Raw genomic sequence first — 18,092 nt, 5'->3', positions numbered from 1 at the left:
AAAATAAAAAACCCAGTAAAACAAGAAAAAACAAGACTAAACCATAAAAATAGAGAAGTTCTTCCAGCTCACTTTAAGAATGCTGATTTCAAAGTAAAAGACTTTTTTTTATGTGACCCATACAACCTAGAAATACAACAGGCGGATAAACATACATGCATATAAAGGTGGTTGATGATCCTATTTTGAAGACTGCGTGTAATTGGGAATATAAGTGGAATATTAATTTCTATTAGCCACATCTTACTATGAAGGTTTTTCAGAATAAAAGCAAAAAACTGAATTTCCTCCTGACCAACTTTGGATGCTGCCTGATTTTGGTGACAGACGTTTTAGAAGTGTATTAACGAGTTGATTCGTCGATGAATCCTCTTTAGATCCTTTGGGCGGAGTGAAGAACCTGCAGGTGATCGACCCGACCACCAGCACTCTGACGGCCCGCTGGGATCCAGCGGTGGGCAACGTCCGCAGCTACAAGGTCTTCTACGCTGCTCAACCGGGAGGAGAACAACGAATGGTACGAACTGTTTTCATTGGATCTGATGTAGCTGGAGTGTTTTTACAGTTCTAGACTGATTCATAAGGTTATCTTCAGGCCTCGAAAGGTTTCTATAAGGCTGTTCGCTTCACTGTGGACTCAAATCAGTCTCACCTTTTATGAGATTAAGTCGTGCTGACGGTGGTTTCAACATTTCACTGAACAGGAGGAGGTGTCAGGAGGCACCACCACCACCATCCTGAGGAACTTGGAATCGGACACCGCCTACGATGTGGCTGTTGTTCCCGTTTACCCGGACGTGGAGGGCATTCGGCAGGCCAAGACGGGAAAGACAAGTGAGTCTACGCTCGAGGCGTTCGGCTCCCGTCCACGTGATAAAAAAAGCACAATGAGACGCAGTGGAGCTCACATTCCTGGCAGCGTGCGAGTCAAATAATCAAATCTCATACAACCCGTCGTGCTTTGGGTTGGATTGTTTGTGTCAGTTCAGGACAGGAATGTGTCTGAAATACCTTAAAGTGCAAACCGTCACTTATCTGGTGCACCCTGCAGGACCGAACGATCGTTTTTATGTGATATGGAATATGCGAGCGCCGTACACACACGTAGACTGTCATCTCTACCTCGTTAATGTGACGTGTTTCTAGTTGAAGCACAATGTTGGGGAAGGAGTCAGAAGCTTTAAACCCAGCGGGACGTCGGTTAAGTAAAGCAAAGCCGAGCGGTGGCTTCCCTTCAACAATTCTATACGGCCCTTTTCTGGTGGGATCTCATGCGATGAGGTCACTCACTACATGCTGATTCTCCCATTTGATCGGTTGTCTCTTCAGACGACGCCTGAGAGGAAAGAGGGGGAAATGTGGATTCAGTTAAGGGAAATTAAATTAAGCCATTGTTCACTGTCCTGGAAGATCAAGTCCTTAAAACCATGTCTACCTTCGTGAAATATCTAAGGATGCCAGAACGTATTGGACTGGTTCGGTAAATCTCTCCCCGTTGGTGCATTCGAGGACTATCCGCCATCCAATGACCTAATGTTTCATTGCAACCATAAAAAACGGCTATTATTCTTGATGTTTGCATGATTTATTTGTTTATTGGATCTTTGTTTTTTTTATTGCAACTCGCAGAGGAGATGAGTTTCACAGAGAACAGAAAAGAAATGGAGAATTAATCAAAAGCAAAACAACAGAGGTGCAGTTAATCACACTGTATGTTCATAGCTGTGGTATGAACCTTCTCTTCATGAATGTGTCTGACAGGAAAACATGTGTTTGTGTCTGAGTGGTCCAGTACTGAAGGAGAAAGCTGCAGATGCTAAACAGGTTGTAATCCTAACGTAGCTCCACTAAGAGTTCCTGTTGTTATAAGTTTGTTGTGTTGGAGATCAGAAGGAGAAGCTCAGTGTTCATCTAACAGATGAATTTTTAGATGATTTAGACGACGTGGACGTGACGAAAGGTTCCAGAAGGAGACTTCTCCTTCAGAGAGACTCACGACAACAAAGTGAAAGATGAAGAAGAAGGTTTTATTTCTCTGGAGGCTTCTTTCCATCATGTTGTCAGACTCTTAAAATCACAGTCTGAGTCTGTCCGAGGAGACAACAAGAACTTCTAGTGGACGAACGTCATGATTAAATTACTGTTTAGTGTCTGATGTCTGCAGCCTTCTCCTTCAATACAAGATTGCTGTCCCCGTTAGAAACATTGGAATATATGGTCCAGAACCTGTAGGCCACCAGGATGCCCTGACCGAAACCTGACCTCAGTCTTTCCCACTTTTGCTCATTTTTCTGAGGTTTTGTCTTCAAGCAGCAGGCTGTGATAAGAATCTCGACTGATTCATTCCTAACAGATGTAAATCTCTTCAGCAGCTGACTCGTGGCTGTTGCAGCATTCTTGATTCCTCCACTAAAAGGACAATTTTGAAAATGCTCTCTGCAGGAAACAGCGTGACCACACTACAATAACATACCTTTGAGGAAAAAAACTACATCTTCATGCCAGAGTACTAAAATGAAACCACAGGCTGCCTGAAGGACGGGAAGTCCTTCTGACAAACCTGCCAGTAACGTAAAGTAAACTCTGTTTGCATTTAACGCGCTAAAACACACAAGAATGACAGGACAGACTTTATTTATTTGGACGTTTTTGTGTCTCACAAAAGAAGACGATGAGAGCCAGAAGGTTTCTTGACTTGGATACATCTGGACACTCCTGATGTGGTAAACCCACCCATCGGGTTCGTCCTGCAGGATAAAACAAATGCTCAGGAGTATTTGAAGCATTTAACCTTTTTTTGAATTCTTCGATTGATTCTAATAGGGATGTTTTTGCCTCATAGAATACCAGAAAGCGTAGACAGTCAAAGACACTCCTCTGTGATTGACAACCTCCCCAAATTTGAGACATCTGGACCGTTCTGATGAGGTGAACTCCACCCATCCAGTGCCCCCGGCAGGAAAAAGCAAACAGCGAGGATTCATGTGTTTTCAGACCGTGACGCTGTCCCGTCTCTCTCTTTCAGAGCCTCTGGGCGGAGTGAAGAACCTTCAGGTGACCGACCCCACCACCAACTCTCTCAGGGTTCGCTGGGAGCCGGCCGAGGGCGACGTCAGGCAGTACCAAGTCATCTACGTCCCCACCGGAGGAGGAGCCGAGAGCACGGTCGGTTTGATGATAGTGGAACTTTTGCTTCTTCCATAAAAGAAAACATTTTCTACTCTTTAATAGAGTCTCAGATATGAATTTTGTACGGATTACGGGGTCCAACTAAACTGAGTTCAACTCACTTCCTAAACAATCTGAATTCTGGTGTAATAAGCAATGACATGAGGTTTCTTCAAGGATAAAACATCATCTGAGGTCTGATCTGTAAGGGCTTTTATTTTGAAAATGCAGGTCCATCTGTAGTTTCCTGTTAAGATACAGATACACTATTTGGCCTTTATTTAAAAAAAACAAAAAAAAAACAGCCTTATCCTGAGTTCCCTGTTAAGATACAGTTATTCTACGAGGCCTTTTATTTTGAAAATGCTGGTCCATCTCTAGTTTCCTGTTAAGATACAGTTATTCTATGAGGCTATTATTTTGAAAATGCAGGTTCATCTCTAGTTTTCTGTTAAGATACAGTTATTCTACGAGGCCTTTTATTTTGAAAATGCTGGTCCATCTCTAGTTTCCTGTTAAGATACAGTTATTCTATGAGGCTATTATTTTGAAAATGCAGGTCCATCTCTAGTTTCCTGTTAAGATACAGTTAGATACTTTTATTTTGAAAAAAATCAAGCTCGACCTGATCTTCCTATTAGGATACCGGTACTCGATGGGGCAGCCCCGCCCTCAGAATAATACTGTCAGCCGGTGTCGACCTTAAAGCTATCGGGGGAAATAAAAGGGTAAACTGTACGTTAAACACAGAGATTCCTTTACAACTTTTGTATGATTTCCTCACTTATTCCTCTTCAGACTCAGGTGTCTGGAATGTCGACCAACACGGTGCTGAGAGACCTGCGGCCGGACACCGAGTACAAAGTGACGCTGGTGCCCGTTTACTCCGACGTGGAAGGGAAGCGCATGTCGGAGAACGGAAAGACGAGTGAGTAGAGCAGCTGAGGCCACATCTGGCTCTTAAGAAAAGCTTCGGCAAAAAAAGGCGTCTATTTGAACGTTGCTGCTTTTCTTCGACTTGTTTTGAAGATAATAATGTTGGAGGAAGTTTAGATAATGAAAGAAAAGTGTTTTGAAAGTCAGCAGATGTCACTTTCCTGTGATTTGACACTTGACAAGAGACTCGTTGAACCTCTAACCTCCACACATCTGTTCGTTAAAGGGAAAGTCCTGTTTTTAGCCGCCGGCTGTAACTCAAACATGTGACATTTTGTTCATTGACGAGGCTCTCCGTGGATTTGGTTTTTTTTTTGACAGAGGCTCTGGGCGGAGTGAAGAATCTGCAGGTCACTGATCCCACCACCAGCTCCCTGAAGGTGCGCTGGGAGCCGGCGGAGGGCAACGTCCGCCAGTATCGCCTCTTCTACGTTCCTTCAGCAGGAGGAGCCGAGGACATGGTGAGACGCCAGACTTCCTGTGCTTCATCGCAGGCTTGATACCATAAGATAAGAAGCTACGATACGATACAGATCCCCTGCTTTATGGTCTGTTTGACTCTAAATGGAGCATAATGTACTAAATGAACATCATGCTGTATTGAAGAAGACTGTAAACTAGAGATTGAGACCATAAACTCATGTTTACAATGTTTACTGAGGGAATAAATCAAGAGAGAAGTAGAGTCATTTTAGACTAGACTTCTATACAACCAGAGGAGTCGCCCCCTAGTGGACACTAGAGAGAATGCAGCTTTAACACACTTTTCAGAACCTGAGGTTGCCGTCTTGTAATCATCTTGTTTTTGTGTGTGTGTGTGTGTGTGTGTGTGTGTGTGTGAGAGCAGGAGCAGGTGTCAGGCGGCACCACCAACACCGTCCTGAGGAACCTGCTGTCGGACACCCCCTACACTGTGACCGTGGTCCCAGTCTACCCAGAGGGAGAAGGTCTACGCGAGTCCGACGACGGAAAGACACGTAAGTAACGATCTGGAAGAGAAGAAAATATTCATTTCTGCAGCGGAGATGTCATTAGGAATTAAACTGGACACATTCAGACGGACATGAAGAAACCCTTTTCCAACATCTGCTTTTTAGAAGATATAAAACCTTTAATTGGACTGGTCCTGTGGGGGAAAAATGTTCTAATTTCTCATCTTTGGAGCGTTTTTTCTCTCGTAAAAAGTGAAATACTTCCATTTAAAGCGGGACATAAAAAACACATTTGTTTGTGCTCGTCCAAATATGTTTTCAAGTGCAGCTAATTCCTCATCCTGTCCATCATTCAGGCTTTTGAAATCATTTATCAAAAAATGCCGCTTTGTGGCTGCAGAGATGTTTTCACTCATCAGGGTTTTATTAGTAGAAAAGTCTTGTAATTTAATATTGGACTTCTTAAACGCATTAGCGCCAGTTTACTCTGAAAGATTCACTACAAACATCTGCTGTTGTAAATGTGTGAATATCCACAACATGATATGTTGTATCTTATTACTGTTCATCTGGTCCAACACGGTGTTTGTCAGACAAAAAAACAGCTGTATCACATGTGACACCTTTATTTGTGACGTCGTTGTTCGGCCATGAGAGTTTAACCGGCTCCTCCCACGTTTAACCAGCTCCTCCCACGTTTAACCAGCTCCTCCTACGTTTTACCAGCTCCTCCCACATTTAACCAGCTCCTCCTACGTTTAACCAGCTCCTCCTATGTTTTACCAGCTCCTCCCACGTTTAACCAGCTCCTTAACCAGCTCCTCCTATGTTTTACCAGCTCCTCCCACGTTTAACCAGCTCCTCCTATGTTTAACCAGCTCCTCCCACGTTTAACCAGCTCCTCCCACATTTAACCAGCTCCTCCCACGTTTTACCAGCTCCTCCCACGTTTAACCAGCTCCTCCTATGTTTAACCAGCTCCTCCCACGTTTAACCAGCTCCTCCTACCTACGTTTAACCAGCTCCTCCTACGTTCAACCAGCTCCTCCCACGTTTAACCAGCTCCTCCTACGTTTTACCAGCTCCTCCCACGTTTAACCAGCTCCTCCTGCGCCGAGGTGAGGGTGAAAGATCACAGTTTTACTGAGCAGCTGCCAGTGGAAACAAAGCAGTCATTCCTTTGCTGGGATAAATGTTTAAAGTTTATACGTCTCTGCACTAAAGTGTCCATAAATAAATGGGCAGTGTTTTCTCCTGCACTGCATAATTTTTTTTTAAGATAGTTTAAAAGTCTGCAAAAGTTTGACAGCAGAGACGTCTTTATAGACAAACAGCATCTCCTTCAGTGGAAAAAACGACAGTAATCTGGAGAAAGAGCCAAAAAGTCCTCACTCAGGAGCAGCCTCGAAGACTCCCTATGAGCCGATGGAACGACGGAGAAGCTGAAGAGCTTCACGGTGACGATGGCAGAACGTAACGCGGAGATAATGACGAGCTTTGAGACTTCTGTCGAGTAGATAGAGAAACATTCTGGAGAACCGGTGACTCGTCTGGGTGGTTTGACCTCCCGTTCTGTGTGTGTGTGTTTGTGTGTGTGTGTGTGTTTCTGCCCAGACGGTGTGGCATGCAGAGTCAGCAGAAATGCATCCTGGTTTTTTTTTTTTTTAATTGGGGAGTGAGGCAAGACTGATTCCACAGACTTCTTCCAGCGGGCAAACGTGAGCCGGAATATTTCAGTTCTGGTCGGGTTCTGATCCATGGAGCAGTCGTGTAATGCAATGCTCTTTGTTTGGAAGTCGGTTTATGTCCAATTTGGATTTTTGGGGTTGGTGTTTTTTTTATTACGACATGTTTCGGGCTCAGTGAGGCCATGTTCCTCCACTGAAGTACTGAACCCGCTGTGGTGAGCGCATTTATTACTCAAAATGATAGAACTGTACTGGAAGAAACTCGGAGCTCATTGAGGTTTTTATGAATCGATCTTCGGCGTGTTTTACGCCGTCGGCAAACTAAATCCTTTATTAGAATAAAGTGATTGAACCTTTTTTTTTACCGCAGTTTAAAATCTAAACGCCAACAAAAATGGAATTGAAGCAGAATATTTTGTTATATAAAAACATGTGACAATAAATTGTGACTTTTGGACTTTAACAGCGTTATGGAGTTAGAATCAGTTCTACAAATAGTATAATACCAATAATATTAGTGTCTCATCTTTATTGCAGTTCCATTTTCATCCTAAAAGCAATAAATACCCTTTATTTTAAATAGAGCCTCCACACACAACTCAAAGCTAAGGGGCTAACGTTAACAACGCAACACGTAAACCAATGAGCAACTTAGAACGTTAGCAACGTCTTCTACGTTACCGTCTTCGTCGTGTCCCAGCTGCTCGGCGATCTCCAGACAGGTTTTGTCCTTTATTTGGTTCTGGAGATCGTTTCTCGTACAATATCAGTTTTTTTTTTGAGAAACTTAATCGAAAAGACGTTCCCCCATTTTTGGCAGCAAGCTATCTGGAGCTATATCTGGAGGTATGACGTCACTGAACAACTGGAACAAATGATTTCATTGGTCAAACAAAAATCGCTGAAATCAACGTCCGTCTATCTGTTTCCATCCGTGGTTGGGTTTAGAGCTTTGGTTCGGTTATATATATATATTATATCCATATATTAGAGTTATCCGCCGTAGAGATAACTGGTTGAAGGACAGTGAAACACTCAGTTCCTCTCCAGTACGCCTCGTTTTATTAGGTTTATCTCGCCCTCATCAGGACGGCTGTTTCTGGCGTCTTTGTCTTAAAACGTGAAGCTTTGTGTTCACCAAGAAACTCTCGCCGCTCATGCAAAATACTCCCCATCGTTCTTTCGTCCTAAAAGGTTGTTAAAGAAGTCAAACCAGTAACGTCCGTCCGTTGGCCGATCTCTCAATGACTATGAGCCCGTGTGTGACGCTGATGATCTTTTATCACCAGTGACTCAGTCCACGGTTACCGTTTCCCTCCCAGGAGGAACTTGTCTCAGTCCGTCTGGACAAAAAACAGTGTTTCAGTCCAACAATGTGGAGGAAAACTGCTGTGAAACAATTAATAACACAAAATCAGATCAGGATTACTTAATCTCTCCGAAGGATAGAAGGTAATTTGTAAAACATTGGGACAGACTGGCCTCTGTTCGTTAGAGGTATTAAATGTTGATTTCTTTTAATGTGGTTGTACATTAGGGAGACGGCTTTAGTCTGGAGGTTTAGTCCTGATTGAGGAGGAGGCTCCGGTTAAATCTACCTACTGCATCCAGTCCTGTTTTATTGGGTAAAGCTCCAAATACCAGGGGGATATGCACATCTGGTTCGGTTTAAAAGGGAAGTTAAGGGCTTTTGCATAAACCCCCAAAAACCTGAGCTCCTTCTCTCTACACATTCAGGAGACTTCTGCTGCACTCAGCGTTCAAGTTCAGCCTCAAGTGTTGCCTGTAATGCCGGGTGTCCCGCTGCAGAGACCGTTTATTCTGCCATTAAAGGCTCTTTTTTTTCTTGATAAAAGCCAGAGAGGTTTTGGAAGTGTTTCCATGAAAAATCTGTTTCTTTTAATTGTAATATTTAACAGACAATACCAGAAAGGTCACAGGAGTTCATGCTGTTCTGTACCTTTTTAAAAAAAAAAAAATGCAAAACTCTAAACGGACGATCTACTCCTTGGCTCGATAGTCGCTCCGGTTTCTGTTTATCACTGACTGACATTTGCAGGAATGTAATCACACGTGTTTGTGAATCCATCAGCGTCAGCCGGCATCTCCTGGGTCCTAAAACGGGAGCCACTTGGAACTAATCCTTTGTTTTGATGTTTGGTTGCTAAGTAAAAGAAAGTCCCCGTCCCCCCCCCCCCTCCACCGTTTCCTCACTTCACTTTCTCTTCACCTCTGTGACCCCTGCAGTCCCACGGACGCCACCCAGGAACATCCAGGTGTACAACCCCAGCGCCAACAGCCTGAACGTGCGCTGGGAGCCCGCCTCGGGCCAGGTTCAGCAGTACCGGGTGGCGTACTCCTCCCTGAGCGGAGCTAAACCCACTGAGTCGGTGAGTAAGTCTCTCTGCAGGCTGTTAAAACACACACACACACACACACACACACACACACACACCACTGTCAGGAGATCAGTGTCCTGCTCTCAAAGGATTACAGATACAAATGGTAGGATAAATAACTTATAGCAAAGAGCCGCTTGTTGGATGTGAAGTGTTTCTTTCTTAAGATTGGTATTATATGTGGAAAAAAAGGGGATTATCTCATCCCACAAGCGGTTCTTGAGTTGCTTGTTTTAAGATAAAGGAGATAACATGACAGATAGTGCTGAGACTAATGATTATTTTCATTATTAGCTAATCTGTCGATATAAAGTCTGTAATAAAATGTTTATTTAGTCTTTAAAATGCCCAAAAATAACAATAAAATGTCCCAGAGTCTTCATGGTTATTATGTTCAATTAATAGTCCAAAACCCAACTTGATGATTTTAGCAGAGGTTTAGTCTCAGGTAACATGACTCGGACTTCAGTCAGACTCATATGAATCTGGGGACTTTAGATCTGATTAAATAAAACAAGAATTTGATTTTAACACCAATGACTGGTGACTTCACCTGGACTTTAGCCTTTTGACTTGGAATGACATGATGTCGTCCCAAAGTTACAAAGTGTGGGACTTTACGTGAGACTTACAGGTCTTGACTTAGTTCTTGACTTGAGACTTCTAGGTCAAAACCAGAGAAATTGTAGGTCTTGAATTAGTTCTTGACTTGAGACTTTTTTAGGACTTAACTTTGCTCTTAATGTGGGTCTTGACTTGGGTCTTGTTGCCTTTGACTTGGCTCTTGATTCAGACTTGACTTGGCACTTGTTGGACCAGACTTGGGACCTTACATGAGACTCACAGGTCTTGACTCAGGACTTGATGTTCTTCACTTTGGATTTTTTCTTTTCACACTGTACAGCTGTATTATGAGCGTTTCAGTGCCACTGAACTCATACTCTCTTGGTTGTCTGAAGGTTTAAATATAGTTGTTTCCGTCTCATCTCCACATCTGATTAAACCAATGAAATCAAACGCGTATCACCTATCGCTCTATTTCATGGAAACAACAGGTCGGCCGTGTTTGCGTTGATGTTGCCCAGATGTTGGAGCAGCGGTTATTAAGACGATGCTCTTAAACGAGGACATCATGACTTGTCAGTTTTTAGTTTTACTCCATCAGTACTGAGACAAAAGGAGGTTTTGTTTCCCCAGAAAGAGTCTGAACTGAAGTTTGGAACTGTGACAGAGCGGACACATCTGTGACTGACATCTTTGAACGCTCCTATGGTTTCGTGTTTTTTGGGGCCATAAGGCTGTAATCTAGTTTGGCTGTTTTGATGATTAGGTTCTGCTTTGATGATGTTGTGAAGCTAATATTACCGTGTAGTTTATCATCCCCCATCGTCAACACTCGGAGTAGTTTATTATCACTTGTCGTCACCACTTCCTCTCTCTATTTTCGCTTCTGTTGTGGTTTCTGTCTGAGAGGAAGTTGGTTTGGTAAAGACGCAAAGATGAGCTCAGAGAGATTCAACTCTTGATGACTAATTCAGGATAAGTGAGATTAAACGGGCCTGTTTTTACATCATAGTAAGAGACAATTCATTGTTTCATTTGAGCCGGAAAATAGATTTCAGAGTAGAACGTTCTGTAGAAAGATTACACCCACATGTGATAGTTGATCATGTGATCCCAAAACCATATGGGCATTGATGTGATGCTCTAACAGCCTCCGCTATTCAGTCTCTTCACCACATTTTGGAACCCGATGCAGGAATTTGCTCAAAAAGGGTCCAACGCTGGTGTTGGGTGATCAGGTCTGGCTTAGAGTTCGACATTCCAGTTCATCCCAAAGGTGATGGATGAGGTTCAGGTCTAGTTCTTCCACGTCCAAACTGGGAAACCCATCTCTTCATGGAGCTGGCTTTGTAGCTGTAGTCATGTTGAAACAGGAAAGAAAGAAACTGAGGACACAAAGTTGGGAGAACACTGTTGTCGAAAATATGATTGTGTACTTTAGCATTAAGATGTCCTTCAATAGGAGAGACGAGGCGTCTGCTTACTTCTGTACTCTGAAACTTCCAGCAAGACTGGAACTGTGTATTCAGGGGTAAGAAAGGACGAAGTGAACTTCCAAAACAAACATCGCTTTGATGGCCAGAGCCACATTATTTCAACTTTTCTTCATTTTCAAATGATGAAAGGAACGGATGTACAATGCAAGTAATCATAATTAATCATGGAGCCACATTAGTACAACTAAAGACCACCATTGAGAGTTCAGCTAGACTACCTAACTGAACTTCCCTAATACCTCTTAAAAGCTCATTGATCAGCCAGAAGAACTGGGGATTATTTGGCTCCATTCGCTTAAATTGACCTCGACCAGTGAGCTCCATCCGAACCCTGGAGAGCAGCTCCGCACCTCCAGTCCGGCGTAATCCATCATGTTTTAAAGGAACAACGCGTCACCCAATGCGTTGGCCCTACTGTTGACCGGCCGGCAGGCGTACACTGTATGTGCTTCCAGTTGTGGGATCTCAACCACATCATCGCGGAGGAACCCGTTTTCATGGTCCCCCGTGTGCGCCAGAAGCTTTGGGTCCAAAAACCCCTCTGAGATATTTGCTTTAACAAAAAAACAAAAGCGGCTCTGGATGAGGGTAGACCGGAGTTCAAACCCAGCAGATGCATTTCCCATGATGTAACGCCGCGATAATCCCAGCGACAAGAGACGGCCTCGCGCCGTCGTCCTTGTTGTTCAGCGAGCTGCGTGCCTGAAAAGCTGCTGACAGCCGCCGCTCTCTCCAGCCGCTTCCTCGCAGGAACTGTTTATCCGTCAGTCCACTTACCGAGCGAATGATGCGTTTAGCCGTCTGACCTCCCAGGCCTTCTGTTAGTGTTTCAGGGAACAAAAACCCCCTCTGGCAGCAGAATGCTTCTCTGATGACTGGATGTGGATGAGCAGTGAGGTCATTATGTACACTATTACTGCCAGGTCTCTGTGTAATGCATGAAGAGGCTCATTTGAATAAGTCATCGTGATGACATCTATTGTATATGTATATATATATATATATGTATAATGTTTGATCCTCTGGTTTCTGCTCCACAAAGGTCCTGGTTCCAGGAAATGTTAACAACGCCTTCCTGGACAACCTGGTCCCAGACACTCCCTATTCGGTGAGCGTCTCGGCTCTGTACGCCGACGGGGAGGGAGCGCCGGTCAAAGACAACGGCAGAACGCGTAAGAGCACCAACAATCCCACAATGTGACGCCGTGTATGTCCGTGTTTACGTCAACGTTGAGTCATACGTGCATCAGACACTTCAAGAGGTGTTCATCTCAACGAGCGGGTCATCGGTGTCAACACAGCGCCTCTAAACACGTCTCACGCTTCACGACGGGTCACATGCCTTACACTTGGTGGTTGTCATAAAACAAACAGACTCCTACTGAGAACACATGATGATGATTCATGAGTATCTGTAACATCTTGTAAATGTTGCTCTGGATACTTTGCAGTCATGAAACCTTCACTCAGGAGACCGCTGTTCAGGTCCTGTAGGAAACCAGGTCAACTTATATTAAAGTAGTTATGTTACACAACAAATATACTTATTTTACCACAATCTTCTCCTAAACCTAAATACATATAAGTAAACCTAAAAACTAACGTTTTGATACTTTACAATTACTTAATTATTTGACCACGTTACGTTAGCATTAGCCAGCTAGCTCACTGCAACTTGTCTCTAATTGATAGAATTGATAGAACATTACACTTTATATTACAGAAAATAGAAAATATTAGAGGAATTCTGTCCCTTAATTTACCAACATTTGTCTTGATTAATTAATTTAAAAACGGGAGGGATTTGCTGCTGGTCTCTGTGATCCATAACAAGTGGTTTTATTTCAAACACAGATCCATTTATGTTTGTTATTTGACATAAAGAGACTTTTTCTCGGTCCGTTGTGCACCTGTAGTTTGTCAGTGGATGGTTTGTCTTCACGGTAGAGTAACATCTTGTAAATGTTGTTCAGGCGAGCAGACCGGTGTGTCGTGATACGACGCCATGTACGAGTGTGTGTCGTTGTGTTTGCGCTGCAGTGCCGCGTGCCGGTCCCAGGAACATGCGCGTGTTTGACGCCACCACCAGCACCCTCACCATCGGCTGGGACCACGCAGAGGGACCCGTGAGGCAGTACAGGATCGCCTACGCCCCCATGACCGGAGACCCCATCACCGAGTTCGTAAGTATACGTCAAACCTACGCCGTAAATGTAGAGCTAGAGCAACCGTCCTGGAGGAGGAACGTCCTGCAAAATGGAGACAAAACCGTAACGCTATTGTAGGAAAACTTTAGAAGCAGACAGATATTTGTTAAGACAGTGAAAAATCTGAAGCTTGTTTAATCAAGCCTCCTTGTTTCAGCCGTTCAGAGCGAGATTATTAAATAGTTTTTTACTCTGGATAAACTCTTCGTACACCCTTCGCCGTGATGTTCCATCCAAACCATGCGGTGAAGTCACAGCTCAGGATTCCCTCGACCCGTCCAGGTAATAAATCACCGATTAGTGAGACTAATTGCAGGCTCTGTTAAACAAACACTTCAATTAGGGTCTTAATAACGTTATTAATAGACCCGAGTAGCGAGTTGGAGCGGCGGTGGAGGGCGGAGGCGGCCCAGCTGTGCTCCCCCTCCACTTGTTAGCGAAGCACCTGTTCTGTATGAGTCAGCTAACTGCAGCGGGAGGGACGGCGATGAAAGGATTTCTCCAGACTGGGACTGACGGGGGAACTTATTACCGTTTACTAATGCGTGTGGTTATTACAATTTAGCATCTGTGGCTAATGGAGAAGGTTTGTGTTTGTGCACAGCTTCCAAAAAACAACTGAACCGCATTCTTCTGCTTATAATATAATATAATAAACTTATAATATTGTATACATACAAAATGTATTCAATGAAAAAGAACTACAGGAGTCAGAACGAAGAATAAGAAAAGGAAATGTGTGAAGACATCTTTTGAGCTGGACGGACGAATCTTAATTACTCAAAATATAAACATGGCCACCAAGAGCTGAGTGTGGAGCGCTGAGATGTCAAACACAACACAACACAACACAACACAGGCATTGTTGTGCATTGTTGTGCGTGTGGAACCCTCTGACTGGTGTTTTCTCGTCCTCAGACCGTGGTTCCAGGGAACAGAAACAACGCCATGCTGCAGAATCTGCTCCCCGACACCCCGTACAACATCACCGTGGAGGCCATCTACGCCGAGGGCCCCGGAGGGTCCCTCAATGGAAACGGACGCACAGGTGAGGCCGTTAATAACACCGAGTCAGCTGTTTTTAGTAAAGAACAGTAGAAGCTCTCAAAATACTGACTTAATATCTCAAACTACTGACTTAGTATCTCAAAATAATGACTTAATATCTCAAAATAATGACTTAATATCTCAAACTACTGACTTAGTATCTCATATTAATAACTTAGTATCTCATATTAATAACTTAGTATCTCAAACTAATGACTTAGTATCTTAAAATAGTGACTTAGTATCTCAAACTAATGGCTTAGTATCTTAACATAATGACTTAATATCTTAAAATAACGATTTAGTATCTTTAAATAATGACTTAGTATCTTTAAATAACGATTTAGTATCTTTAAATAATGACTTAGTATCTTTAAATAACGATTTAGTATCTCTAAATAATGACTTAGTGTCTTTATCTTTAATCTGTAGTGTGTGAATAAGAAGTGCTCAGAAACCAATAAAGAACTGAGAAGGTTTCGATCTAAAAAGCTGCTTTACAACATCTTCACGAGAGTGAAAGAAGATGAAGTGAGGACCTCTCCACCCCGGTCCTGCTGTGGTCTCTCAGTGTTTGAACCCGTGAACTCTGCGTCACGGTGAGCTCTCGCTGAGCTAAACCCCCGACAGCTCGCAGCTCTACGGGCCAGCGGGCTGCTGGAGTCTGTGCACAGAAAATAAATACAGTCCATGTGCATCAGTCAACAGTGCCAATAGGGTTTTAGTGTGACGGGTTCGGACCACTGGGATCTCACAGGAGCCAAGCTGGGAGAGCACTTCACTGGTGAGCAGGAGCGCTATAGTTACACAAACAATAGGAACGTTCAGGCGTCGCTCCAAGTCAGAACTTCAGCAGCCGACCGGCCCGAGTAAAGAGCCAGAACCCAAACACATGTATCGCATATAATGAACTTCATGACCAGAAGGAGGTGAACCGGCAGCGACTCGCTACTGAGGAGGAAGACGTGTGACTTATTTTATCAAAATGATCATTAAGACAATTCACGTTGCCTCCCGTCACGTACCGTGTAAAGAGAACTTGTTGTTGTTGACGCGTTGCCTCCTCTCTGTCTCAGTGGGGATGTTGAGTCCCAGGAACCTCAGAGTCTCCGATGAGTGGTACACCAGGTTCAGGGTGGCCTGGGACCCGGTGGGGGCTCCGGTCCAGGGATACAGACTCATCTACGCTCCTGCAGGTGAGACCACATGACGCAGTTCATCAGGCTCTCTCTCGTCTTTAGGGTCCCATGAACTGATGATGTGGCTGTTTAACCCTTTCATATGAAGCACATGCTGGTTGCAGATTGATTCACTTTCAACATGTTCTGGAAGCCCAGAGTCGACTCCATTGAAACGGCAGTTTAACCTTGCTGATCGTCGTAAAACACACTTCATTCAAACTGGACAGAAACAAACTTCCCGCTGTTCCAGCAATCACCAAACTGCTTCTTTCTCACGGCCCACTTTCCAGCTTCTTCTGGAGCTTTCAGCTGAATTAGACGGTCTTTTATTTGTCTCTCTGTCGTCTCTCCAGGCACTAACCAGCCCATAGACTTCTTCGTGGGCGACGTCACCTCGTACACGCTGCACAACCTGCTGCCTGGAACCACCTACGATCTGAAAGTGGTGGCTCAGTACGTCGGCGGCATGAGCGGACCGCTGCCCGGGCAGGGAACGACACGTACGTACGGGAAGTGTGTGGGATCATGGGAGTTGTAGTCGTCAGGAAACCTCAGAGGTCTCCACCTGCATGAAGCAGCTGCACGTTAAAGAACTGAGCTGATGCTAACGTTTGTTTAAGAGAGCCGATGTAAAATGTGAATTTCCGTCCTCTGCAGTCTACCTGAACGTGACCAACATTGAGACCTACGACGTGGACCACGACAAGTTCTGCATCAAGTGGACTTCCCACAGGGCGGCCACGTCGTACCGGATCAAGCTCCACCCCGTGGACCGTGAGTCTCCTCCGCACCTCCGTCGGCTTTTCTGTGACTCTTTTCTGTGTTTACTTCAGTGCGTCCTTCAGAACGTGATGTCTTGGAGAGAATCTCTTCCAACTTTGGCACAAAAAGTCCACTTGGACTCAGTGAACTGATTAAGATCTTGGTGGTCACAGTTCACGGTGAGCTCACAATCCATGTGCAAGTTATGAATATTTTCCCACGAAATGTCTGAAAGTATAACGTGATGAAGTGGCAGGATGTGGATATAAAGTCCACTGGTTGGTTTCAGCTCAAAGTCACTGGGTTTACTGTATTTCCTTAAAATAAGAGTATCAATGAACAGACAGTTCACAGCTGTGGATGCTGACTTTGAGAAGCTGCAACCAGGAAATGCTTTAGAACATTTTGACTTGATGAAGACCAGAACAGCACATTGTATATGTTCTGTGATTAAGTTCTGGTTTGATGGCCAAAGAACAACGGATGAAAATGATCCTTTTGACAAACACTGGATGGATCTGGATGCTTTAGATTCATGTGTGCTCCTGATCCACTTTAACACTCCTGATCCTGATCTTGATCCACTTTAACACTCCTGATCCGGATCCTGATCCTGATCCGATGTGACTCGTCTGAGCTGATGCATGCAGTAACATGAAGTCCCAGCAGATGTTCGATCTCCAGATGAGGTCACCTCTGTAGACGGACGCTTCACAGCGCTTAGCTGTCAGCTCCACTGTTTACCTCCAGGCCTCCTCCTCCTCTGCCTCCTCTTCTTCCTCCTCCTCCTCCTTTTCCTCCTCTCCTCCTCCTCTTCTTCTTCCTCCTCGTCCTCCTCTTCTTCCTCCTCTTCCTCCTCCTCTTCTTCCTCCTTTTCCTCCTCCTCTTCTTCCTCTTCTTCCCCCTCCTCCTCTTCTTCCTCCTTTTCCTCCTCCTCCTCCTCCTCCTCTTCCTCCTCCTCCTCCTCCTCCTTTATTATTACCCCAAGCAGGCGTGGATTGAAAGCGTCCCGACCACCGAGTTTTTTAATTGTAACAGATTACAGATTACAGATTACAGATTACCTCCGGCTGTCTCTGAGTCTGGTTTTGTGTTCACGGTGTTTAAATATCTATACGGTAGTCGTTAGCCGGCGGGGACGCTGTGACGGGCCGCCAGAACAAATGACGGGTCTGTTAGCCTGAGACAGAACCACAACCAGAGCACCAGAACCACATCGGACGTTTCCTCTGTGGTCCAGTCTTTAAGAAGCATCTGAGATGTTTCAGGCTTCAGAGTTAGTCATCATCACTCCCGATGAACCGGGGCCACTGTTCTGGAGCAGATCTCAGCCCTGTGTGTGTGTGTGTGTGTGTGTGTGTGTGTGTGTTTGTTTCCCAGAACAGTGGACTTCCATCATGACTTGTTGATATTACAGAGCTCGCTGTGAACGCATTGCGTCACCGGACTGAAGGTCTAAAGAGCACTGAGGAGCGGCTTCCTCGCCCGTAAACACGCCTTGTTTCTTTGTGCTCGCTAGAAGACACGGACGCTCGATGCGTCACTGCTCAGACTGCGTCTTCTCAGGAATTTAAGCAGCTTTTAAGAGAAGCAACAAAACAGAAAATACAGCTTTACAAACACACCGTTTCTCTGCAAGACGGACACAAGCGATGTCATCTTTACTTTATTCATCCAGCGTCCTTCAAAATAAAAGTGTTTCACAGCAAATC

The 18,092-nt window shown here is 44.4% G+C and overlaps 1 protein-coding gene across 1 annotated transcript in view; it reads left to right on the top strand.

Moving 5' to 3' along the window:
• Positions 1-18,092, top strand: part of col12a1b (collagen, type XII, alpha 1b) — a 98,379-nt gene that overhangs the window by 57,919 nt on the left and 22,368 nt on the right. The window contains exons 41-53 of the mRNA XM_068709099.1: positions 378-517; positions 705-834; positions 3,026-3,165; positions 3,967-4,096; positions 4,426-4,565; positions 4,952-5,081; positions 8,972-9,114; positions 12,226-12,355; positions 13,224-13,366; positions 14,309-14,438; positions 15,514-15,633; positions 15,972-16,118; positions 16,276-16,392. Of these exons, the coding sequence (XP_068565200.1) occupies positions 378-517; positions 705-834; positions 3,026-3,165; positions 3,967-4,096; positions 4,426-4,565; positions 4,952-5,081; positions 8,972-9,114; positions 12,226-12,355; positions 13,224-13,366; positions 14,309-14,438; positions 15,514-15,633; positions 15,972-16,118; positions 16,276-16,392 (1,740 nt within the window). The remainder of the gene's footprint in view (positions 1-377; positions 518-704; positions 835-3,025; positions 3,166-3,966; positions 4,097-4,425; positions 4,566-4,951; positions 5,082-8,971; positions 9,115-12,225; positions 12,356-13,223; positions 13,367-14,308; positions 14,439-15,513; positions 15,634-15,971; positions 16,119-16,275; positions 16,393-18,092) is intronic.

Source organism: Cebidichthys violaceus, unplaced genomic scaffold (assembly GCF_023349555.1).
Source record: "Cebidichthys violaceus isolate CVI_PGR_0920_01 unplaced genomic scaffold, fCebVio1.0.p SCAF_14, whole genome shotgun sequence".
Taxonomy (NCBI): domain Eukaryota; kingdom Metazoa; phylum Chordata; class Actinopteri; order Perciformes; family Stichaeidae; genus Cebidichthys; species Cebidichthys violaceus.
This window is presented reverse-complemented; position numbering and strand designations above follow the sequence as displayed.